The sequence below is a fragment of the Oenanthe melanoleuca genome, chromosome 5, assembly GCF_029582105.1.
Source record: "Oenanthe melanoleuca isolate GR-GAL-2019-014 chromosome 5, OMel1.0, whole genome shotgun sequence".
Lineage (NCBI taxonomy): Eukaryota > Metazoa > Chordata > Aves > Passeriformes > Muscicapidae > Oenanthe > Oenanthe melanoleuca.
In genome coordinates, this window is record NC_079339.1 from 10,268,466 (window position 1) to 10,285,699 (window position 17,234).

A 17,234-nucleotide genomic window follows, 5' to 3' on the forward strand; every position below is an offset into this window, starting at 1 on the left:
CAGCGCAGGATCATTGGCGAGGGATGAAGGGCATGAAGTGGCACTTCCCCCCTATACTAACTAAGGCCCTACCTTGGCACAAAACGGCAGTGTCCTCCTCATGGATGCTGATATTATAGGGTCCCCAAAGAGCAATCGAGCAATCCCAGAGCCTGGACTCGTTCCCAATGCAATTCACAGAGATGAGGTTGACGGGCCCATCCCCTTCGCCGAAGCTCTCGCGGGCCAAGTAGGCACCGGCAGCCGAGCCACAGCCCAGCTGCTGGCAAACCACCTCGGCCTCCTCCATGTCCCAGCTGTCGTCTTCCACCGAGCCCCAGCGTCCCTGCACCTTCACCTCCACCCTCCCGGCACACGGACTGCCGCCGCCCGCCAGCCTCAGCTCCACGGCATCTGCACCAGGCCAGGACCATGGCTTAGCCCTGCCGGGATGCTCCAGTACAAGGTGGCTGTCCCAGCACGGCCAGCGTGTCCTCTCACCTGTGCAGGTCACCCCCGCATCCCGCTCGTGGCCGCAGAAGTGCCGTCCCCATCCGAAGTGCCGACACTCCTCCAGCGAATTCTCGGTGCCGTTGCAGAAGGGCTGCAGCCAGATCCGCCCGGTGCCCTGACCGAACGGAGCGTTCGAGGACACCGCGGCCTCCTGGCCACAGCCCAGCTGCCGGCACACCACGCTGGCCCATCGGGCTTCCCAGTCGGAGTCGAAGACACAGATGGAGCCCCACTCCCCGCCGTGCTCCAGCTCCACGCGCCCGGCACAGCGCCCGCCGCCGCCCACCAGACGCAGCTCCCCGGAGCCTGCGGCACGGAGGCTGCTGAGCCGGGCCCGGCACCGCCGCGGGCCCCGCTCCCAGCGCCCGCCACTCACCCGCACACAGCTGCACGCACACGAGCAGCGCCAGCGCCAGCAGCGGCCCCATGGCAGCGGCCCCGAGCCAGCGCAGCCAGGCCACGTCTCGCCAGCGCCCGAGCCAATGCAGGCAGCAGCAGCCGGGCAGCCTTTAGCAGGTGCCTCATCGGCCGCCTCTGGGGCCGCGGCCTCCAATCACCTGCTCCGTGCCCAAATATGAGCCTGGCCTCCGCTTCTGGCGTCACACACCTCGCCACAGTGGGCTGCCAGCCGGATGTGCCCGGGGAGGCAGCCCCCCCACCCACCACACCTGCGCTGGGGGGCCCTTCCTGTATCCCCCGAGCCTCCAGCTCTGCTGCTGCTGCAGCCTGCCAAGAGCCACCTGATGAATGGGGACAGCCTTCACCCACAGACCACGATAGAGCAGCTGCAGGTGCACAGCTGCAGAGCTGCCAGCCCTAATCTCTGGGGCGCTGCCCTGCCGGGGTGCTCGCAGCCCCGCGGGGGTGGCAGCAGCCCCCGGCTCCGCTCGGCGCTGCCAGGTGCCGGCTCCCCGGTCCCTCGCGGCGGCGCTGGCACATGGCGCTGCTGCCGCAGCTGTGGCCCCGCGCTCGCCTCGCCGCCAGGGCAGGAAGGAGGCGCTCAGCCCCCGGCGCCTCCCGGCCTCGCCACCGACCGCACGCAGCTCCCGACACCTGCGCTGCCGCCGAGAACGCCGCGGCTCCGCGCTGCCCTGCCCCGCCGCTCCGTGCCCCTGCGGCTCGGCAGCCGCGCTCCAAAGGAGACTTCTCGGGCTCAGCCCTCACCACACTCTCTGTCGGCACATTCCCAATGCAGGAATCCACTTTCACTGCTGGCACCTTCACAGCTGCGGCTCCACTGACCGGCGCCGATGCCGGAGCTTCTCCCAACACCCACTCCCACATCCATTTCCTCCCCCGTTCCACCCCAGGTTTCCCACGGCAAAGTCGCAGGAATTGCCCATCGTAAATCCATTTCCTGCGGCCGAAGGAACACAGAAACAACTCCAGCTGGTGCTTCCCGGGATGGTCCAAGGTAAAGGAACTGGGATTTGCCCACAGCCCCTGCCTCCATCCTTGCCCCCTTTCCCCCCACTACATTCCAAGCACAAAAAATTCACTCTGAAGTCTCCCTTTCTCCTCATCCCAGCCTCCTGCTGTCTCTCTCAGTGTCCCTCACCTGACCGAGACCAACTATGTTCTCCGGCCCTTTCTTATGCAAAGGATCGGTACTCCACGGCTGTAGTAGAAGAGTTTATACGAGTACAAAAAGAATTTCAAAATTAGTACAGAAGTCATTCTTCCCCAATGAGGTTGTGTGTTAAAAATGAGTGGCTTAACTCTTAATTCTTAACTCTCAGATGTTACAGTTGCAGATGGAGTTGGAATTTGAGACCAGGAGTCTCTGCTGCTTGTACTTTGAGGAGGGAAGGGACGGACAAGGTAAGAAACATCCTGTGTAAGGCACAGTCAGGGTTATGCGGCCGGCTCACGAACAGCTTGTGGTTTAGGCAGTGCTGTAGAATGAAGAAGGAAACTCGCAGAGAGGAAAGAAGGCGTCAGTGCTGAGCGGAGCAGCCTGTAAGAAAAGGAGACTGTGTGGTATTTGAAGGTGCCTATAAGGGAAGGAATCAGAACTGGGGGCAAATAACTCCATTCAAAGGATGTATGCAGAAATAGTAATAAAAGACTCATGTTGGTGCCAGTCGTGTTCATCTCCACAGAAATACTACACTCGACCTCTACTCTCGGGCTCCCACCTGGAGCAAACGGAGCAGCTGGAACTGCAGCTGCTCCCCATCCACCGGCACCGCAGCAATTGCTCACGGCCAGAACGTGCCGCTCCCTCGCTGGGCGGCGGCGGGAGGAGCTGCCCTGCCCCATCCCGCTCTGCCGGGCCTGCGGCACCGGGCAGTGTCCCGGAGCTGTCCCTGGCACAGACACACGCACGGCACTGAGCCCAGAGCGGCTCAGCTGGGGACACCCGAACGGGAGCGGCCTTGGTGCCTGGGTGGCTGCTGCCCCGGCCACAGGGGACAGGAGCTCTCCGAGTGCACCGATCCCTCGGGGGGCCCTCGCTCGCCTCCCAGCCTCTTTGCCGGCGCTTCTCATCGGGCTGCGCTATCGCCGCCTCAGCAGCCCCTGCTGCTGCCACGATCCCTCCATGCCCAGGCTGAGCACGGACGGCTTCAGCCAGGCCCTGCTGCAGGAACTGGACGCCCTGCGGGCACTGCAGCCCGCCCTGAAGATCGGCAACCTCCTGGAGCATGACGTGCCGCAGGCAGGGGCCATGGCCCGGCTGCCCTGCCAGAGCGGGCTCCTGCAGGGGGCAGGAAGGCGCTGCCCTCCTTCAGAACACCTGCCCTTCTTCAGGAAAAGCCCTTCAACAACCAGAGCCATTCCCAGCCCAGCTCGCAGTGCCGGGTCCTGGCGTCTCCATTTTCCTCTCGCTGTTGCTGGGAACATTTGTGTGCATTTGGAAGTTCCAAATAAAGACCCCGAAGACAATACTAAACAATCTCCCATGTTCTTATCCCTGATCACACCAATCCTTTTTATATGTCCTTCCTTCCAGTTTCTGCCCCGCTACCCCAGTGAAGGGCTGATGTACCCGGGATTCAAGTGCCTGTTCCAGAGTGAGGTCCCAGCCTCAGCAGTGAATCTCTGACAATATTCTGATGAAGGCTTAATAGGATAAAATGGAAATTCCCGATGAAATTGAAGAAAATGCCCACAGTGAAGCTTTTTTCCTGCTCTGCTGTAGAGGGAGCGGTAATCTCTGTGGACAGGGCCATACCTCCCTGGGGACAGGGCCCCACCACACTGCCACAAACATGTCCCCAGGGTGGGGCATGGCCAGGGAATCCTCATGGCACCGTCTCCAGGGCGCTGCTGCCGACATCATCATAGTCCGAGTGCCCCGGGGTGTTCCAACGGGTCCCTTGTAGATCCTGGGACACTTGGAGGGGAGGAGATTCCACCTTGAGGACAACACAGAAAGGTGCCTGAGGGGGGCAGGCAGCTCGTGTCTCCCAGACAGACCCCACCTGGGGGTCTGACCACAGCACCCATGGATCTGCTGCTGGCTCCCTGCCCGCCCCCACAGCCAAACCCTGCCAGGGAGTGGCTCTGCAGAGGGCACAGGGCAGCTGTGAGGCCTCTTACCTGTGGGGAGGACACAGATCCACCTCTGCTGTGCCACTCCCTTGGACACGTCCCCAGTGTCTGGAGCAGGGGGATCCTGTGGCACATCCAGGACATCGTCGTAGTCATCCGGGATTCCTTGCTGGGGCCAGGCAGGGGGGTCTGGGAAATGCAGAGGGGTCCATGGCAGTGAGCAGCAGCTCTGGAAGGGGTCTGGCTGTGCCATTCCCTCTGGCTTCCCACCAGGGATCTGCTGGTGGCCCTTGGGTCCAGCAGGGAAAGGCAATGCTTCACTGCACACTGACAAGGGGAGCACTTGTCCCCTCAGCTCCCCAGCCCGGCTGTGTCCCCTCTCCCCTGCTCTCCCCGCTGCCTTCCTGCCCTGGGGCCCCACCTGGGGCTGCCTCGGTGTCACACCCCTCCACGCTGTCCCCGCTGGAATACGGCAGCTTCTTGACCCATCCCTGTGACAGGGAACCTGCAGGGGATAAACAGGGACATGGGGGTGGCCTCAAGTGGCACCGCAGGTGACAGAACCTCACACCACACAGCGTGGCTGCTCTGGCACCCAGGGGACACCCCGGCCCATGGCCAGGAGCCACTGCAGGGACACCAGGGCAGGAAGGCACTCAAGGTGTGCCCTCACTAATGCTGAGTAGAGGGGAAGAATAACTTCCCTGCTCCTGCTGGCCACACTATTCCTGATCCAGGCCAGGATGCCATTGGCCTTCTTGGCCACCAGGCCACACTGCTGGCTCATGTTCAGTCAGCTGTCCACCATCACCCCCAGGTCCCCTTCTGCCTGGGCACTGTCCAGCCACACCATGCCAGCCTGTAACACTGCAGGGGGTTATAGTGGCCAAAATGCAGGACTCGGCACTTGGACTGATTAAACTTCATCCCATTGGACTCTGCCCATCCCTCCAACCATTCCAGATCTCTCTGCAGAGCCCTCCTACCTTCCAATAGATTGACACATGCTCCCAGCTTAGTGTCATCTGCAGATTTACTGATGAAAGACTCAATATCCTTATCCATGTCATCAATGAAAATATTGAACAGAACAGGTCCCAGCACAGAGCCCTGAGGGACACCACTGGTGACAGGCTCCCAGCTGGATGCAGCACCGTTCACCACCACTCTCTGTGCCCAGCATTGCAGCCAGTTCTTAACCCAGCCAAGAGTGCTCCTGTCCAAGCCACGGGCTGCCAGCTTTTCCAGGAGTGTGCTGTGGGAGACAGTGTCCAAGGCCTTGCTGAAGTCCAGGTACACAACATCCACAGCCTTTCCTGCATCCACCAGCGGGTCACCTGGTCCTAAAAGATCAGGTTGGTCAAACATGGCCTAGTCCTCTGTCCTGCTTTAGGGGAAATTTGGGAGGAAACCTCTGAATGAGGGACCTCAGCTGGCTCGCGGAAAAAATACTCCCTCAGAGAGAAGTGGGAAAAAAGCTCTTATTTAACTGACAAAGCACTTCCAGCACAAAAATGAACAATACCAAACAGCAAAACCTCTCCCACTCTGAAGAGATGACAGATTCAGAAGAGTCCCTCTCGTGGGTTGCAGCCCGGCTCACTCAGGCTGTTCTCAGTCCCTCCAGTGCTGGGAAATGCTGTGGCCCAGGCCAGGCCTGGTGTGCCACAGGTGTGAGCCCCCGCTGCTCTTCTGGGTATTCAGTCCAGAGCAGCTTTGAACAATTCCAAGAAAAATGGAAAGGAACAGTCCAGATGAACTCCTTTGCCTCAGCTAGCCAGAAAAACTAACTAAAAGCAAAAAGAAGATCTCTCCTGCCACCCACTGCAGACAACATGGTCTGTGTGAAGGAGGCAGGGGAGCAAGTGCAGTCTCTGATAACAACTCTGCACCTCTTTCTCTTGACCTTCACTGCTGGAACCAGACTTAAAGCTGCAGATTTCAATATTCAACACCAACAGACGATTTGAGGATACAAGCATCATAAAGTCACCCCAAGACATTCAACCCCTCATCCCCATATTGTCAGATTACTACTATATCTATAATATATTCCAATTCTATAAACACTTACATCATACATTTTATATATATACAGGACACATATACAGACAATGCCAGTGACATCCAAAAGTAATTTACATATATTCTCACCCCACAATCAGATCTCCCTGAGGTACACATCGTGTTGTCCCATCTTTCTGCATTATCCACCATGTGCAACCTGGTCCCTGAGCAAAGGCAATCCCAGGAATGGGTTTGCCTGTATCAAGGCAGAATTGATCCAAGCTGTTTTCCCAAACAAACCTCTGACATGCACTCCTGGGGCTTTATCTCCATCTGCTGTATGCAAGGACTCAGACTGGGCAGGGCCTGCTCGGTTGGTGGAACCTCGGGTGTTCACTATCCAGGTGGCCTTTGCTAGATGCTGCTCCCATTCTTGAAAGATCCCCCACCCAATGCTTTCAGGGTAGTTTTTAACAGTCCATTGTACCTCTCCACTTTGCCTGCAGCTGGTGCATGGCAGGGGATATGGCACACCCACTCAGTGCCATGTTCTCTAGCCCAGGTGCTTATAAGGCTGTTCTTGAAATCAGTCCCATTGTCTGACTCAGTTCTCTCAGGGGTGCCATGCCTCCAAAGGACTTGTTTCTCAAGGCCCAGGATGGTGTTCCAAGCAGTGGCATGAGGCACAGGGGAGGTCTCCAACCATGCCATGGTGCAGGAAAAAACTGGACTTCTGGTCAGCAAATCAATATGATTTTGCAGATGCTGATTTATTGTTTCTAATTCACCCTAATTATACATTTCTATAACCATCACCCACGTGGGGACACACTTTACAATTACTAATTTTAGGATATTGATCCACCCATCCAAACTCCTGAAAGTCCAGGATTGGTGGGCTTCAGGATCTTCACCGCCTCACATTATCTTGAATCTTCTCATCTTGGTGTTCTGTGTTTTCAACTTTTCTCCTGATTTAGAATAGTTTATGTTCCAGCAGCCTTGGAGTGTTTCAACAAGTTATTGAAAGTCTCCCAGATTTTTCTCATACTGTGCACCTGATATAAACACTGGTGTAAACTAAGAAACACAAAAACACCTGGCGTGTGAAAGAAGCGTGTGAACGGACAGCAAAATATGCAGAAATTACTGAAGAGCAAAACATAGGGACTAAATATAGTTTTTGTCTGGTGCACACACACAAGGCCCAGATTTGTACAGACATGTCCACCGAGGTTTAAACCTTGTTCAGCATTAAAACAATTTCCCCTTCTTTTTCTCGCACCAGCCAAATAATCTTTGCTAACTTATCATCTTATCTTACCTTATCGTATCATATCCTTATCACATCCTTATCAAATCCTTATAATATTTTCATCTTATCCTTATACTATTTTACCTTATCCTTACACATTTTACATTATTCTTATACTGCCTTATCTTTTATTCTTTATATTATTTATCTATCTTATCTCATCCTATCATATCTTATTCCATCTTATTTTATCTAGCGAATCATTAACTTTATTTATGGAAAAAACAACTTCCTAATAACCAAGAAAAATATCGAAACCCTTTTGATTATATCAAGCTCACTTCAAAATGAGTCCATCTGTCATATTGATAGGGTCCAATTGCCAAGTCAAACAACTCGAGTATTGTTTTGATGCACTAAACACCTGGGTCTGATGGCATTTTCCTATCCAGGTAGAGCCAGGATGTGGCCAGAGCCCAGGCCCTAATTGGAAGTGAATTCCCTGAGAGATTTCTTAAAAAAAAGCCAAGATTCTTAAGAACACAAGCTACAAGCAAACACCTCAGGGTGAGAAAACAACCGAACTTCTTCAGCATCTTGTTCTCTCTGAACTTTTTCCTCAGGCTTGTTCTCTCTCAAAAAACACACAAGATCATCAGTTTAGAGGAGGCTTTCAATGAAGCTTAAATATCATTACTTGAAACTCTGAAAACACTGAAAATCATGAGACAACAGAGAGGCAGCCTGAATAAAAGAGATACATATGCAACTAAAAAAGACACAGAAAGATCCTGAAAATGGCACAGGTCTCATAGATAACTACACCAAGAGATGTTAAAACACATAAAAATGCTGGCTGTATATACAACAAATACAACATCAACATCCCATGAGTTTGCCTATTAAAAATTGATAAATTCACACCATACAATTAATACTGTTAATTATCACTTCAGTAGAACACAAGCACGCTTAAGAGAACTCAGTTAATCAGTATTGATTCCAAACATAACTGGCACAAAAGTTTGTTTAAACTCAGTGACACTGAAACTTCATAAAAATGAAATCTAACAGAATTAACTTAATAGAACTTAGCCTTAGTCAATCTTAACAGAACGTATCTGGGCTCCAAAAAACCACCCGTGAAGGAAGAGCTCCCTGAACCAAAAGGACGTGAACGTTATCTACCTGCAAATATTGTGGGTATATAAATTTCTAATTATTATAGTAAAAACCAATACCACTATAACTGTGCTGCAGTGCACTCGGATAGTTTGAACTCCTCCAGTTAAACCCTAAAAACCCACTTTAACCACTAACCACGTTTAACTGCCACCCCTCTCTCTATTTTTTTTTTAATTATATTTTTTTTTTTCCCGTCGAGGGTAGGAACCGCGCCACTGCGGGGGAACACTGGAGCCCGCGCCGCCGCCGCCGAGCATCGGGCTGGAAAAAGAAACCATCCCCAGCATCATGTCCGGGGTAGCGACCCCCATGTCCAGAGCTCTCTCCGCCCGGCCCCGGGCCCCCCTCCCCTTTCTTCTGCTGCACACGCTCCAAACTAACACACCCAAAACGAGGGTCCGACATTCTCCGCCTTCCTCGGCACGGCCCGAAACCACAAACTTTCTCTCGGGACCTGTCCCTGCCGGGAAGCGAAGCCGGTGCGCTCCGCCTCCCTCTCTCCTCCGGGAGAGCGGCGCTGCGGCACACGCAGCTCTGCCGGGGGAACAGCTGTCCCTTCTCTTCGCCCCCGCCAGCAGAAGCGGTCGGGCTTTTTCTCTCTCTCTCATCTGTTGATCGACTGCAGTTCTTAGTTGTGCTGATTCTCTCTCTCGCTGCCGGGGCAATCGCTCTGCATGCGAATATTCGCGATCTACATTTGAATGCCTGCTCTGACTGAGCTCCAGTGACTGTCCTCCCGGGGCTGCTGGTAACTCTCCAGGGGACACCACGGGACAGCCCGTAGGTTTTTCTGCCTCCGATGTTGGCAAGGAAGCATCTATTCCTGTTTTTTCTGATTCCAATACGGACTGTGAGTCCGCGCTGTCACTGCCCGAGACCTCCCGCGGAGCCTGCAACACTGCTTCGGGGATTGCTGATGGTGAGGACAAAACCACTGTCTCTTCCCCACAGAGCACTCTCGTACAAACGCCGAAAGGCAGCCGCAGGGTCGCCCGAAATAAATCCTTTTCCCTGACCCCATCTAAATAGGCTTTTTAAACTCTCTGGGTCGTACTACACTGCTCTCACAGAGAGGATATGCTGGAGGATATTTAACTTGGTCTGCATTTCTTGCTTTTCTGTCGATAATAATTTCTCCATCCCTCCAGCCCCAGCCGCTCCCCTTTACCGTAGCTCTTCGCTGCTCTGCGCACGCTTTTCTCTCGGAGCTTTTCTCAGGAATCTCTGCGCCCCGTGCTCCTGCCGGCTTCCTTCCGAGCCGCCCGCCGGAGTTTTCTCTCTCCCGTATTCTTGCCATCTCTTGGGAGCCGCACAGCGACTCCCGCCGCTGCGGTCCCGCCGCAGCAGCCGCGACTGGGCTGCCCGTGTCTTCCGATGCGCGGACCCCCTTCAGAGCCTGAGTCTAAAGAGTTACAGTTCCATTCATGCACACGATGTGCACGGTATATCACGTCGTCGGGTCACCAAATGACGGGAAAAACTGGACTTCTGGTCAGCAAATCAATATGATTATTGTTTCTAATTCATCCTAATTATACATTTCTAGAATCATCGCCCACGTGAGGACACACTTTAAAATTGGTAATTTTAAGATATTGATCCATTCATTCAAACTCCTGAAAGTCCAGAATTGGTGGGCTTAGATCTTCACCATCTCCTGTTATCTTGAATCTTCTCATCTTGGTATTCTGTGTTTTCAACTTCTTTTCCTAATTTAGCAGAGTTTATGTTCCAGTGGCCTTGGGGGGTTTCAACCAGTTATTGAAAGTCTCCCAGATTTTTCTCATACTGTGCACCTGATATAAACACTGGTCTAAACTAAGAAATACACAAAAACACCTGGCGTGTGAAAGAAGCGTGTGAACGGACAGCAAAATATGCAGAAATTACTGAAGAGCAAAACATAGGGACTAAATATAGTTTTTGTCTGGTGCACACACACAAGGCCCAGATTTGTACAGACATGTCCACCGAGGTCTAAACCTTGTTCAGCATTACAACACAGTGGTGGCTTCCCCCATGGTCAGCACGTAGCGCTTGCCCTGGCGGGTCTGAGGCAGTGTGATGTAGTCAATCTGCCAGGACTCCTGTACTTATATTTGGAGCATCGCCCCCCATACCAGAGGGGCTTCACCTGCTTGGCTTGTTTGATGGCAGCACACGTGTCACAGTCATGGATAACCTGAGAAATACTGTCCATGGTTAGATCCACCCCTCGCTCTCGTGCCCACTTAGAGGTGGCATCTCTGCCCTGATGACCTGAGGCATCGTGGGCCCAGTGAGCCAGGAACAACTCTCCCTTGTGCTGCCAATCTAAATCTATCTTTGACACCTCTATCTGTGCAGCCTGATCTACCTGCTTGTTGTTTGGTGCTCCTCATTAGCCTCTACTCTTGGGGACATGGGCATCTACATGGACTTTCACAGGTAGCTTCTCTACCCAGGTACTGATTTTTGGCTTAGTTTGGTTTCTACATCTTTAAAACCTTTTCTAAGCTGCATGAGTTTTTGTTGCTTTAGAGGAAATGCACTTAGAATCAGGAAATTCTGTTTGTGGCAATGCAGGGCATGGTGGAAGGACAAAGCTCCATGGCCCAGCATGGGCTCCAAGCAAAACCAGCTTTCCTGCCCCCAGGAATCTGGATCAGTGAGGGCTGTGGAAACACTGAGGGGCCTGAGCTGTGCAGAGTCCCCATTTCTCAGCAAAAAGGTGAGTTCCCCCTCTCTGATTTACCTCACCATCTCCATAGGCTGCACATGATTTTCCTAGGGAAAGAGTAGGAGTTTAATGCTGAGGGAGTCCCGTGCTGTAACAACACAATATCAGAGTGTGTGAGTGGCCCAGTTAACTGTTATCAAAGTGATAAAGAAGGTAAATTAATATTTATGCCACAATTAATTTGACTCTCCCTGTTTGTTGGGTTGATGTGGCCAGAAATGTGTATTCTATCACCGTCTGCTGAAGCGGGTGGGGCAGTGATTTCCTTATCTCTGTGGCACACACTATCTGCTGCTGGGCCATCTTTAAGACAAGGTGAGGCAATCATCTTTATCTTTTCCACAACCCATCCTCCCTCCAGGAAGATATCATCTCCTGCTGGCACATTAAGTCCCACTGATCAGTATTACTGGTGAAATTACATCATCCCGTTGGAAGATGCCAGCCAGGGGAGGAGCCAAGCCTTTCCTGCCCAGATAAAAACTGAGATTTTGGACAAGTTACCTTCTCTTCAATGGATTCCGAAGAAAACCAGACCCTTTTTTTCCACATCATCCCTGGACCTTCAGAGGAAATCTGCACCTTCTACAGGAGCACTGCTTCAGCTGAACCACATCTGCCACTGCAGGAGACTGCAGCCACCATTTAATGGGACTGCTACCAACACCCTGACTGACAGGGTGTCAGCTTGTATTCTGACTCTGTCAGGGTTGGGATTGTTCTTTGTAATACTGCATTTCTTTTTTAATTTTCCTAGTAAAGAACTGTCATTTCTAATTTCCAAATCTTTGCCTTAGAACCCCTAATTTCAAAATTATAGTAATCATTTGAAGGAGAGTGTTAACATTCTGCATATCTAAGGGAAGCTTCTGCCTTTATTGGTAGACAGCTGTCCTTTAACCAGGACACCAGAGACTGGTGTACCAGGGATGGAAGTGCCTTGGCCGAGGGAGGTTCCTGACTGGGCAGTCAATTCTAAATACTCTGGGTTGTAATAGGAAAAAGAAATTCCCAGGGAAATTGAAGAATATCCCTAAAAAAGGAGGTGTTTCCCTGCAGAAATGTATACGGAGGGTACACTGTGTAGGCAGGACCACCTCTCCCTGGGGACAGGGCCCCACCACACTGCCACAAACATGTCCCAGGGCTTGGGCATGGCCAGGGAATCCTCATGGTGCTGTCTCCAGGGCACTGCTGCCGACACATCATAGTCCGAGTACCCCGGGGGCTGTTCCAACGGGTCCCTTGTAGATCCTGGGGTACTTGGAGGGGAGGAGATTCCACCTTGGGGACAGCACAGAAAGGTGCCTGAGGGGCAGGCAGCTCCGTGTCCCCCCACTCCCCACCTGGGCTCTGACCACAGCACCATGGATCTGCTGCTGGCTCCCTGCCCGCCCCCACAGCCAAACCCTGCCAGGGAGTGGCTCTGCAGAGGGCACAGGGCAGCTGTGAGGCCTCTTACCTGTGGGGAGGACACAGATCCACCTCTGCTGTGCCACTCCCCTGACATGTCCCCAGTGCCTGGAGCAGGGGGATCCTGTGCCACATCCAGGACATCGTCATAGCCATCTGGGATTCCTTGCTGGGGCCAGGCAGGGGCTCTGGGAAATGCAGAGGAATCCATGGCAGTGAGCAGCAGCCCTGGCAGGGGTCGGCTGTGCCATCCCCTCTGGCCTCCCACCAGGATCTGTGTGGATCCTCGGGTCCAGCAGGGAAAGGCAATGCTTCACTGCACACTGACAAGGGGAGCACTTGTCCCCTCAGCTCCCCAGCCGGCTGTGTCCCCTCTCCCTGCTCTCCTGCTGCCTTCCTGCCCTGGGGCCCCCTGGGCTGCCTCGGTGGTCACTGCCCTCCACACTGTCCCCGCTGGAATACGGCAGCTTCTTGATCCATCCCTGTGACAGGGAACCTGCAGGGATAAACAGGGACATGGGGGTGGCCCTCAAGTGGCACCGCAGGTGACAGAACCTCACACCACACAGCGTGGCTGCTCTGGCACCCAGGGGACACCCCGGCCCATGGCCCAGGAGCCACTGCAGGGACACCAGGACCCGAAGGTGCGTGGGGCTGTCAGGCAGAGCCTTCACTGCACACAGAGCTGGGGCACAAGGGCTGCACCCACCTGGGCCACTGGGCACTCCTGGTACTCCGGCATGGCCGTGTAGTCCAGCTCCTCGTAGACAGCATTGGAGATGGCATCTGCAGCTCTGCCATGGCCTGGAAACACAGGCAGCATTTTCCTGGGGCCCTGGGCACGGTGGGTGCCACCAAGATCACCCCTGCCCATCTTCTGAGCTGTTCCACAGGTCAGGAGCCCTGGAACCCCAAACCGGGTCTGTCCCGGCCCACCACCACCAGGACCCACCTCGGCGCCAGGCACGGGCACGGCACAGCAGCACGGCCAGGGCACCCAGGGCCAGGCACAGCAGCGTCCCAGCACCACGCACAGCACAGTTGGCACAGGCACCGACCCACGCCCACTGCCAGGGTGCTGCTGCTGGGGACACCTGTGGGGACACAGGCAGGCAGTGAGGGGAGGGGATCCCAGCCAGCCCGGGCTGGGGGATGCAGGCACGGGCAGAGCTACCTGTGCTGCTGGCACCCTCCGGATATGGGGTAGTGTCTGTCTCGGTGCTGCCATCGCTGTCCTCCTCACAATCCACGTGGGCGTGCCCGCCAGCGCCGCAGCTCTGCAGCTGCCAGGGTGCCGAGGGGCACCCCCAGAGTGAGCGGGCCCCGTCCTCGCAGCCCACCCAGGCCAGCCAGGCACGGGACGCCTGCTGGCCGGGGACGGCCGACAGCCAGCCCCGGTGCCCACAGCCCAGCTGGCGGCACACGGCGGCGGCGGTGCCGGTGCTGGTGCCGTTGGAGCACACGCGGGCCCAGGTGCGTTATAGGACACCTCCAGGTAGCCACGGCAGCGCCCACGGCCGCCTGCCAGCCGCACCGAGATCTGCTCTGCAAGGGGCATAGGGGGGTCACGGCACGGCCACAACCGCCGGGGCCTCTGCCGGACCTGATCTGGCCGTGCCCGCCACTGACCTGAGCACACGGCCCCTGCCCCAAGGCCGCGCCCGCACTCGCGGCTGTTCCGAGCGCCCGCATTCCCAGAGAGACTCCTCGCTCCCGGAGCACTCGGCCATGTACGGCCACAGCGGCCCCGGCCGGCACCGAAGCGCGCCCAGCTCGGCGCCTCCAGGGCCGTGCCACAGCCCAGCTCCCGGCACACAACGGCAGCGTCCTGCAGCTCCCAGCCTTCCTGGCACACGCTGCTCCAGCTGCCCCGGAATAGACCTCCACGCGGCCGTCACAGCGCCCTGAGCTCCCCACCAGCCTCACCTGCCGGCTGCCTGCGGGCACGGAAGGACCGGGCTGGGCTGGGTGCCCGGGGCACCGGCACCTCCAGCCCTTTCCAGGACACTCACTTGAGCAGACGACGACCATCTCCTCAAAGCTGCTGTTTCGTGCAGCGCCCATCCGTGAGACATCCTCCATCTCCTCCCGGCTGCCATCCATCTCCTCAGTGCTGTTACTCAGCACAGAGCCCATGCCCGAAATGTTGTCCACCTCTTCAGTCATGATGTCCCCCTTGCTGTGGCTGCTGTTCAATGCAGCGGCCGTTCCCAAGGCAGTGTAAACTTCCTTGGGCATACCACAACCCAGCACCCCACACACCATATGGACATCCCATTTCTTCCACTGCTCCAGAGGCACACGGCGCCAGACCGGGCTGGTTATGTTCTCCTCCAGCCGCCCATCGCACAAGCTCTGACCGCCCACCAGCCGAAGGGATGGGACGGAGTCAAAACCTGCCAAACCAGCAGCAGAGCCATGGCGCTGCGGCTCAGACAGCAATCCACTCCAAAATAACCCTGCATCTTCTGACCCTAATTCCTGGGCAGTCCAAAAGCCCTAGAGGCTCCTCCCGCGGATGCCTACACACCTGAGCAGCTGACAGCAGCGGCGTTCCCGGGGGCACAGGGCGGCTTCCCCAGCACAGACACGGGGCACTGGCCCGGGTGCCGCTCGCTCCCGCTGCAGCCGAAGGTGTCCGGCCGCAGCGGCCCCTCCCCGCTGCCGAAGGAGCCTCCCGGGGGCACGGCGAGGGCGCGGCCGCAGCCCAGGTGGCGGCACAGGACGTGCGCATCGGGCAGCTCCCACTCGCTGGCGCACACGGAGCCCCACGTCCCCCTCACGGCCACCTCCACTCGCCCGGAGCATCCCGAGCTGCTGTTCCCCAGGCGGAAGCCCGTGTAGGCTGCGGCAGGAAGGGCGGTGAGGGCGGCCATGCCGCACGGAGCCCAGGAGCCCCCGCTGTCCCCGGCACTTACGGGAGCAGATGATGCTGGCACGGCCGCTGCAGCCCTGCCTGGGGGCCGGACGCCGGTCACAGGCGCTCAGGAGGAGCTCGGTGCCATTGCACTGGAAGCCCCCGTCCCAGAGCGATCCCGGTGCCGCCCCAACCCGGCCACTGCCGCCCATGGCGAGCGCCTCATCACAGCCCAGCTCCCTGCACACCACCTGGGCCGCCTTCATGTCCACCTGATCCTCACACACACCAAGCCAGGCCCGGCCCTGCCGCACCTCCAGCTGCCCGGCACAGGCTCCGGCACCTCCGACCAGCCGAGAAAATCCTGCAGGAGCAGCGCAGGATCATTGGCGAGGGATGAAGGGCATGAAGTGGCACTTCCCCCCTATACTAACTAAGGCCCTACCTTGGCACAAAACGGCAGTGTCCTCCTCATGGATGCTGATATTATAGGGTCCCCAAAGAGCAATCGAGCAATCCCAGAGCCTGGACTCGTTCCCAATGCAATTCACAGAGATGAGGTTGACGGGCCCATCCCCTTCGCCGAAGCTCTCGCGGGCCAAGTAGGCACCGGCAGCCGAGCCACAGCCCAGCTGCTGGCAAACCACCTCGGCCTCCTCCATGTCCCAGCTGTCGTCTTCCACCGAGCCCCAGCGTCCCTGCACCTTCACCTCCACCCTCCCGGCACACGGACTGCCGCCGCCCGCCAGCCTCAGCTCCACGGCATCTGCACCAGGCCAGGACCATGGCTTAGCCCTGCCGGGATGCTCCAGTACAAGGTGGCTGTCCCAGCACGGCCAGCGTGTCCTCTCACCTGTGCAGGTCACCCCCGCATCCCGCTCGTGGCCGCAGAAGTGCCGTCCCCATCCGAAGTGCCGACACTCCTCCAGCGAATTCTCGGTGCCGTTGCAGAAGGGCTGCAGCCAGATCCGCCCGGTGCCCTGACCGAACGGAGCGTTCGAGGACACCGCGGCCTCCTGGCCACAGCCCAGCTGCCGGCACACCACGCTGGCCCATCGGGCTTCCCAGTCGGAGTCGAAGACACAGATGGAGCCCCACTCCCCGCCGTGCTCCAGCTCCACGCGCCCGGCACAGCGCCCGCCGCCGCCCACCAGACGCAGCTCCCCGGAGCCTGCGGCACGGAGGCTGCTGAGCCGGGCCCGGCACCGCCGCGGGCCCCGCTCCCAGCGCCCGCCACTCACCCGCACACAGCTGCACGCACACGAGCAGCGCCAGCGCCAGCAGCGGCCCCATGGCAGCGGCCCCGAGCCAGCGCAGCCAGGCCACGTCTCGCCAGCGCCCGAGCCAATGCAGGCAGCAGCAGCCGGGCAGCCTTTAGCAGGTGCCTCATCGGCCGCCTCTGGGGCCGCGGCCTCCAATCACCTGCTCCGTGCCCAAATATGAGCCTGGCCTCCGCTTCTGGCGTCACACACCTCGCCACAGTGGGCTGCCAGCCGGATGTGCCCGGGGGAGGCAGCCCCCCCACCCACCACCACCTGCGTGGGGGGGCCCTTCCTGTATCCCCCGAGCCTCCAGCTCTGCTGCTGCTGCAGCCTGCCAAGAGCCACCTGATGAATGGGGACAGCCTTCACCCACAGACCACGATAGAGCAGCTGCAGGTGCACAGCTGCAGAGCTGCCAGCCCTAATCTCTGGGGCGCTGCCCTGCCGGGGTGCTCGCAGCCCCGCGGGGGTGGCAGCAGCCCCCGGCTCCGCTCGGCGCTGCCAGGTGCCGGCTCCCCGGTCCCTCGCGGCGGCGCTGGCACATGGCGC

At 57.1% G+C, this 17,234-nt stretch overlaps 1 protein-coding gene across 1 annotated transcript in view; it reads right to left on the reverse strand.

Moving 5' to 3' along the window:
* LOC130253630 (uncharacterized) overlaps positions 1 to 16,940 on the reverse strand; it is a 112,372-nt gene extending 95,432 nt beyond the window's left edge. Inside the window, 15 exon segments of the mRNA XM_056492352.1 lie at positions 73 to 393; positions 481 to 1,046; positions 2,928 to 3,190; positions 3,747 to 3,829; positions 4,036 to 4,176; positions 4,409 to 4,478; positions 13,276 to 13,370; positions 13,519 to 14,009; positions 14,196 to 14,370; positions 14,579 to 14,962; positions 15,097 to 15,411; positions 15,485 to 15,787; positions 15,869 to 16,189; positions 16,277 to 16,594; positions 16,665 to 16,940. Coding sequence (XP_056348327.1) covers positions 73 to 393; positions 481 to 1,046; positions 2,928 to 3,190; positions 3,747 to 3,829; positions 4,036 to 4,176; positions 4,409 to 4,478; positions 13,276 to 13,370; positions 13,519 to 14,009; positions 14,196 to 14,370; positions 14,579 to 14,962; positions 15,097 to 15,411; positions 15,485 to 15,787; positions 15,869 to 16,189; positions 16,277 to 16,594; positions 16,665 to 16,716 — 3,898 coding nt within the window. The 5' untranslated portion in view covers positions 16,717 to 16,940.
* Positions 16,941 to 17,234: the final 294 nt, after the last annotated feature.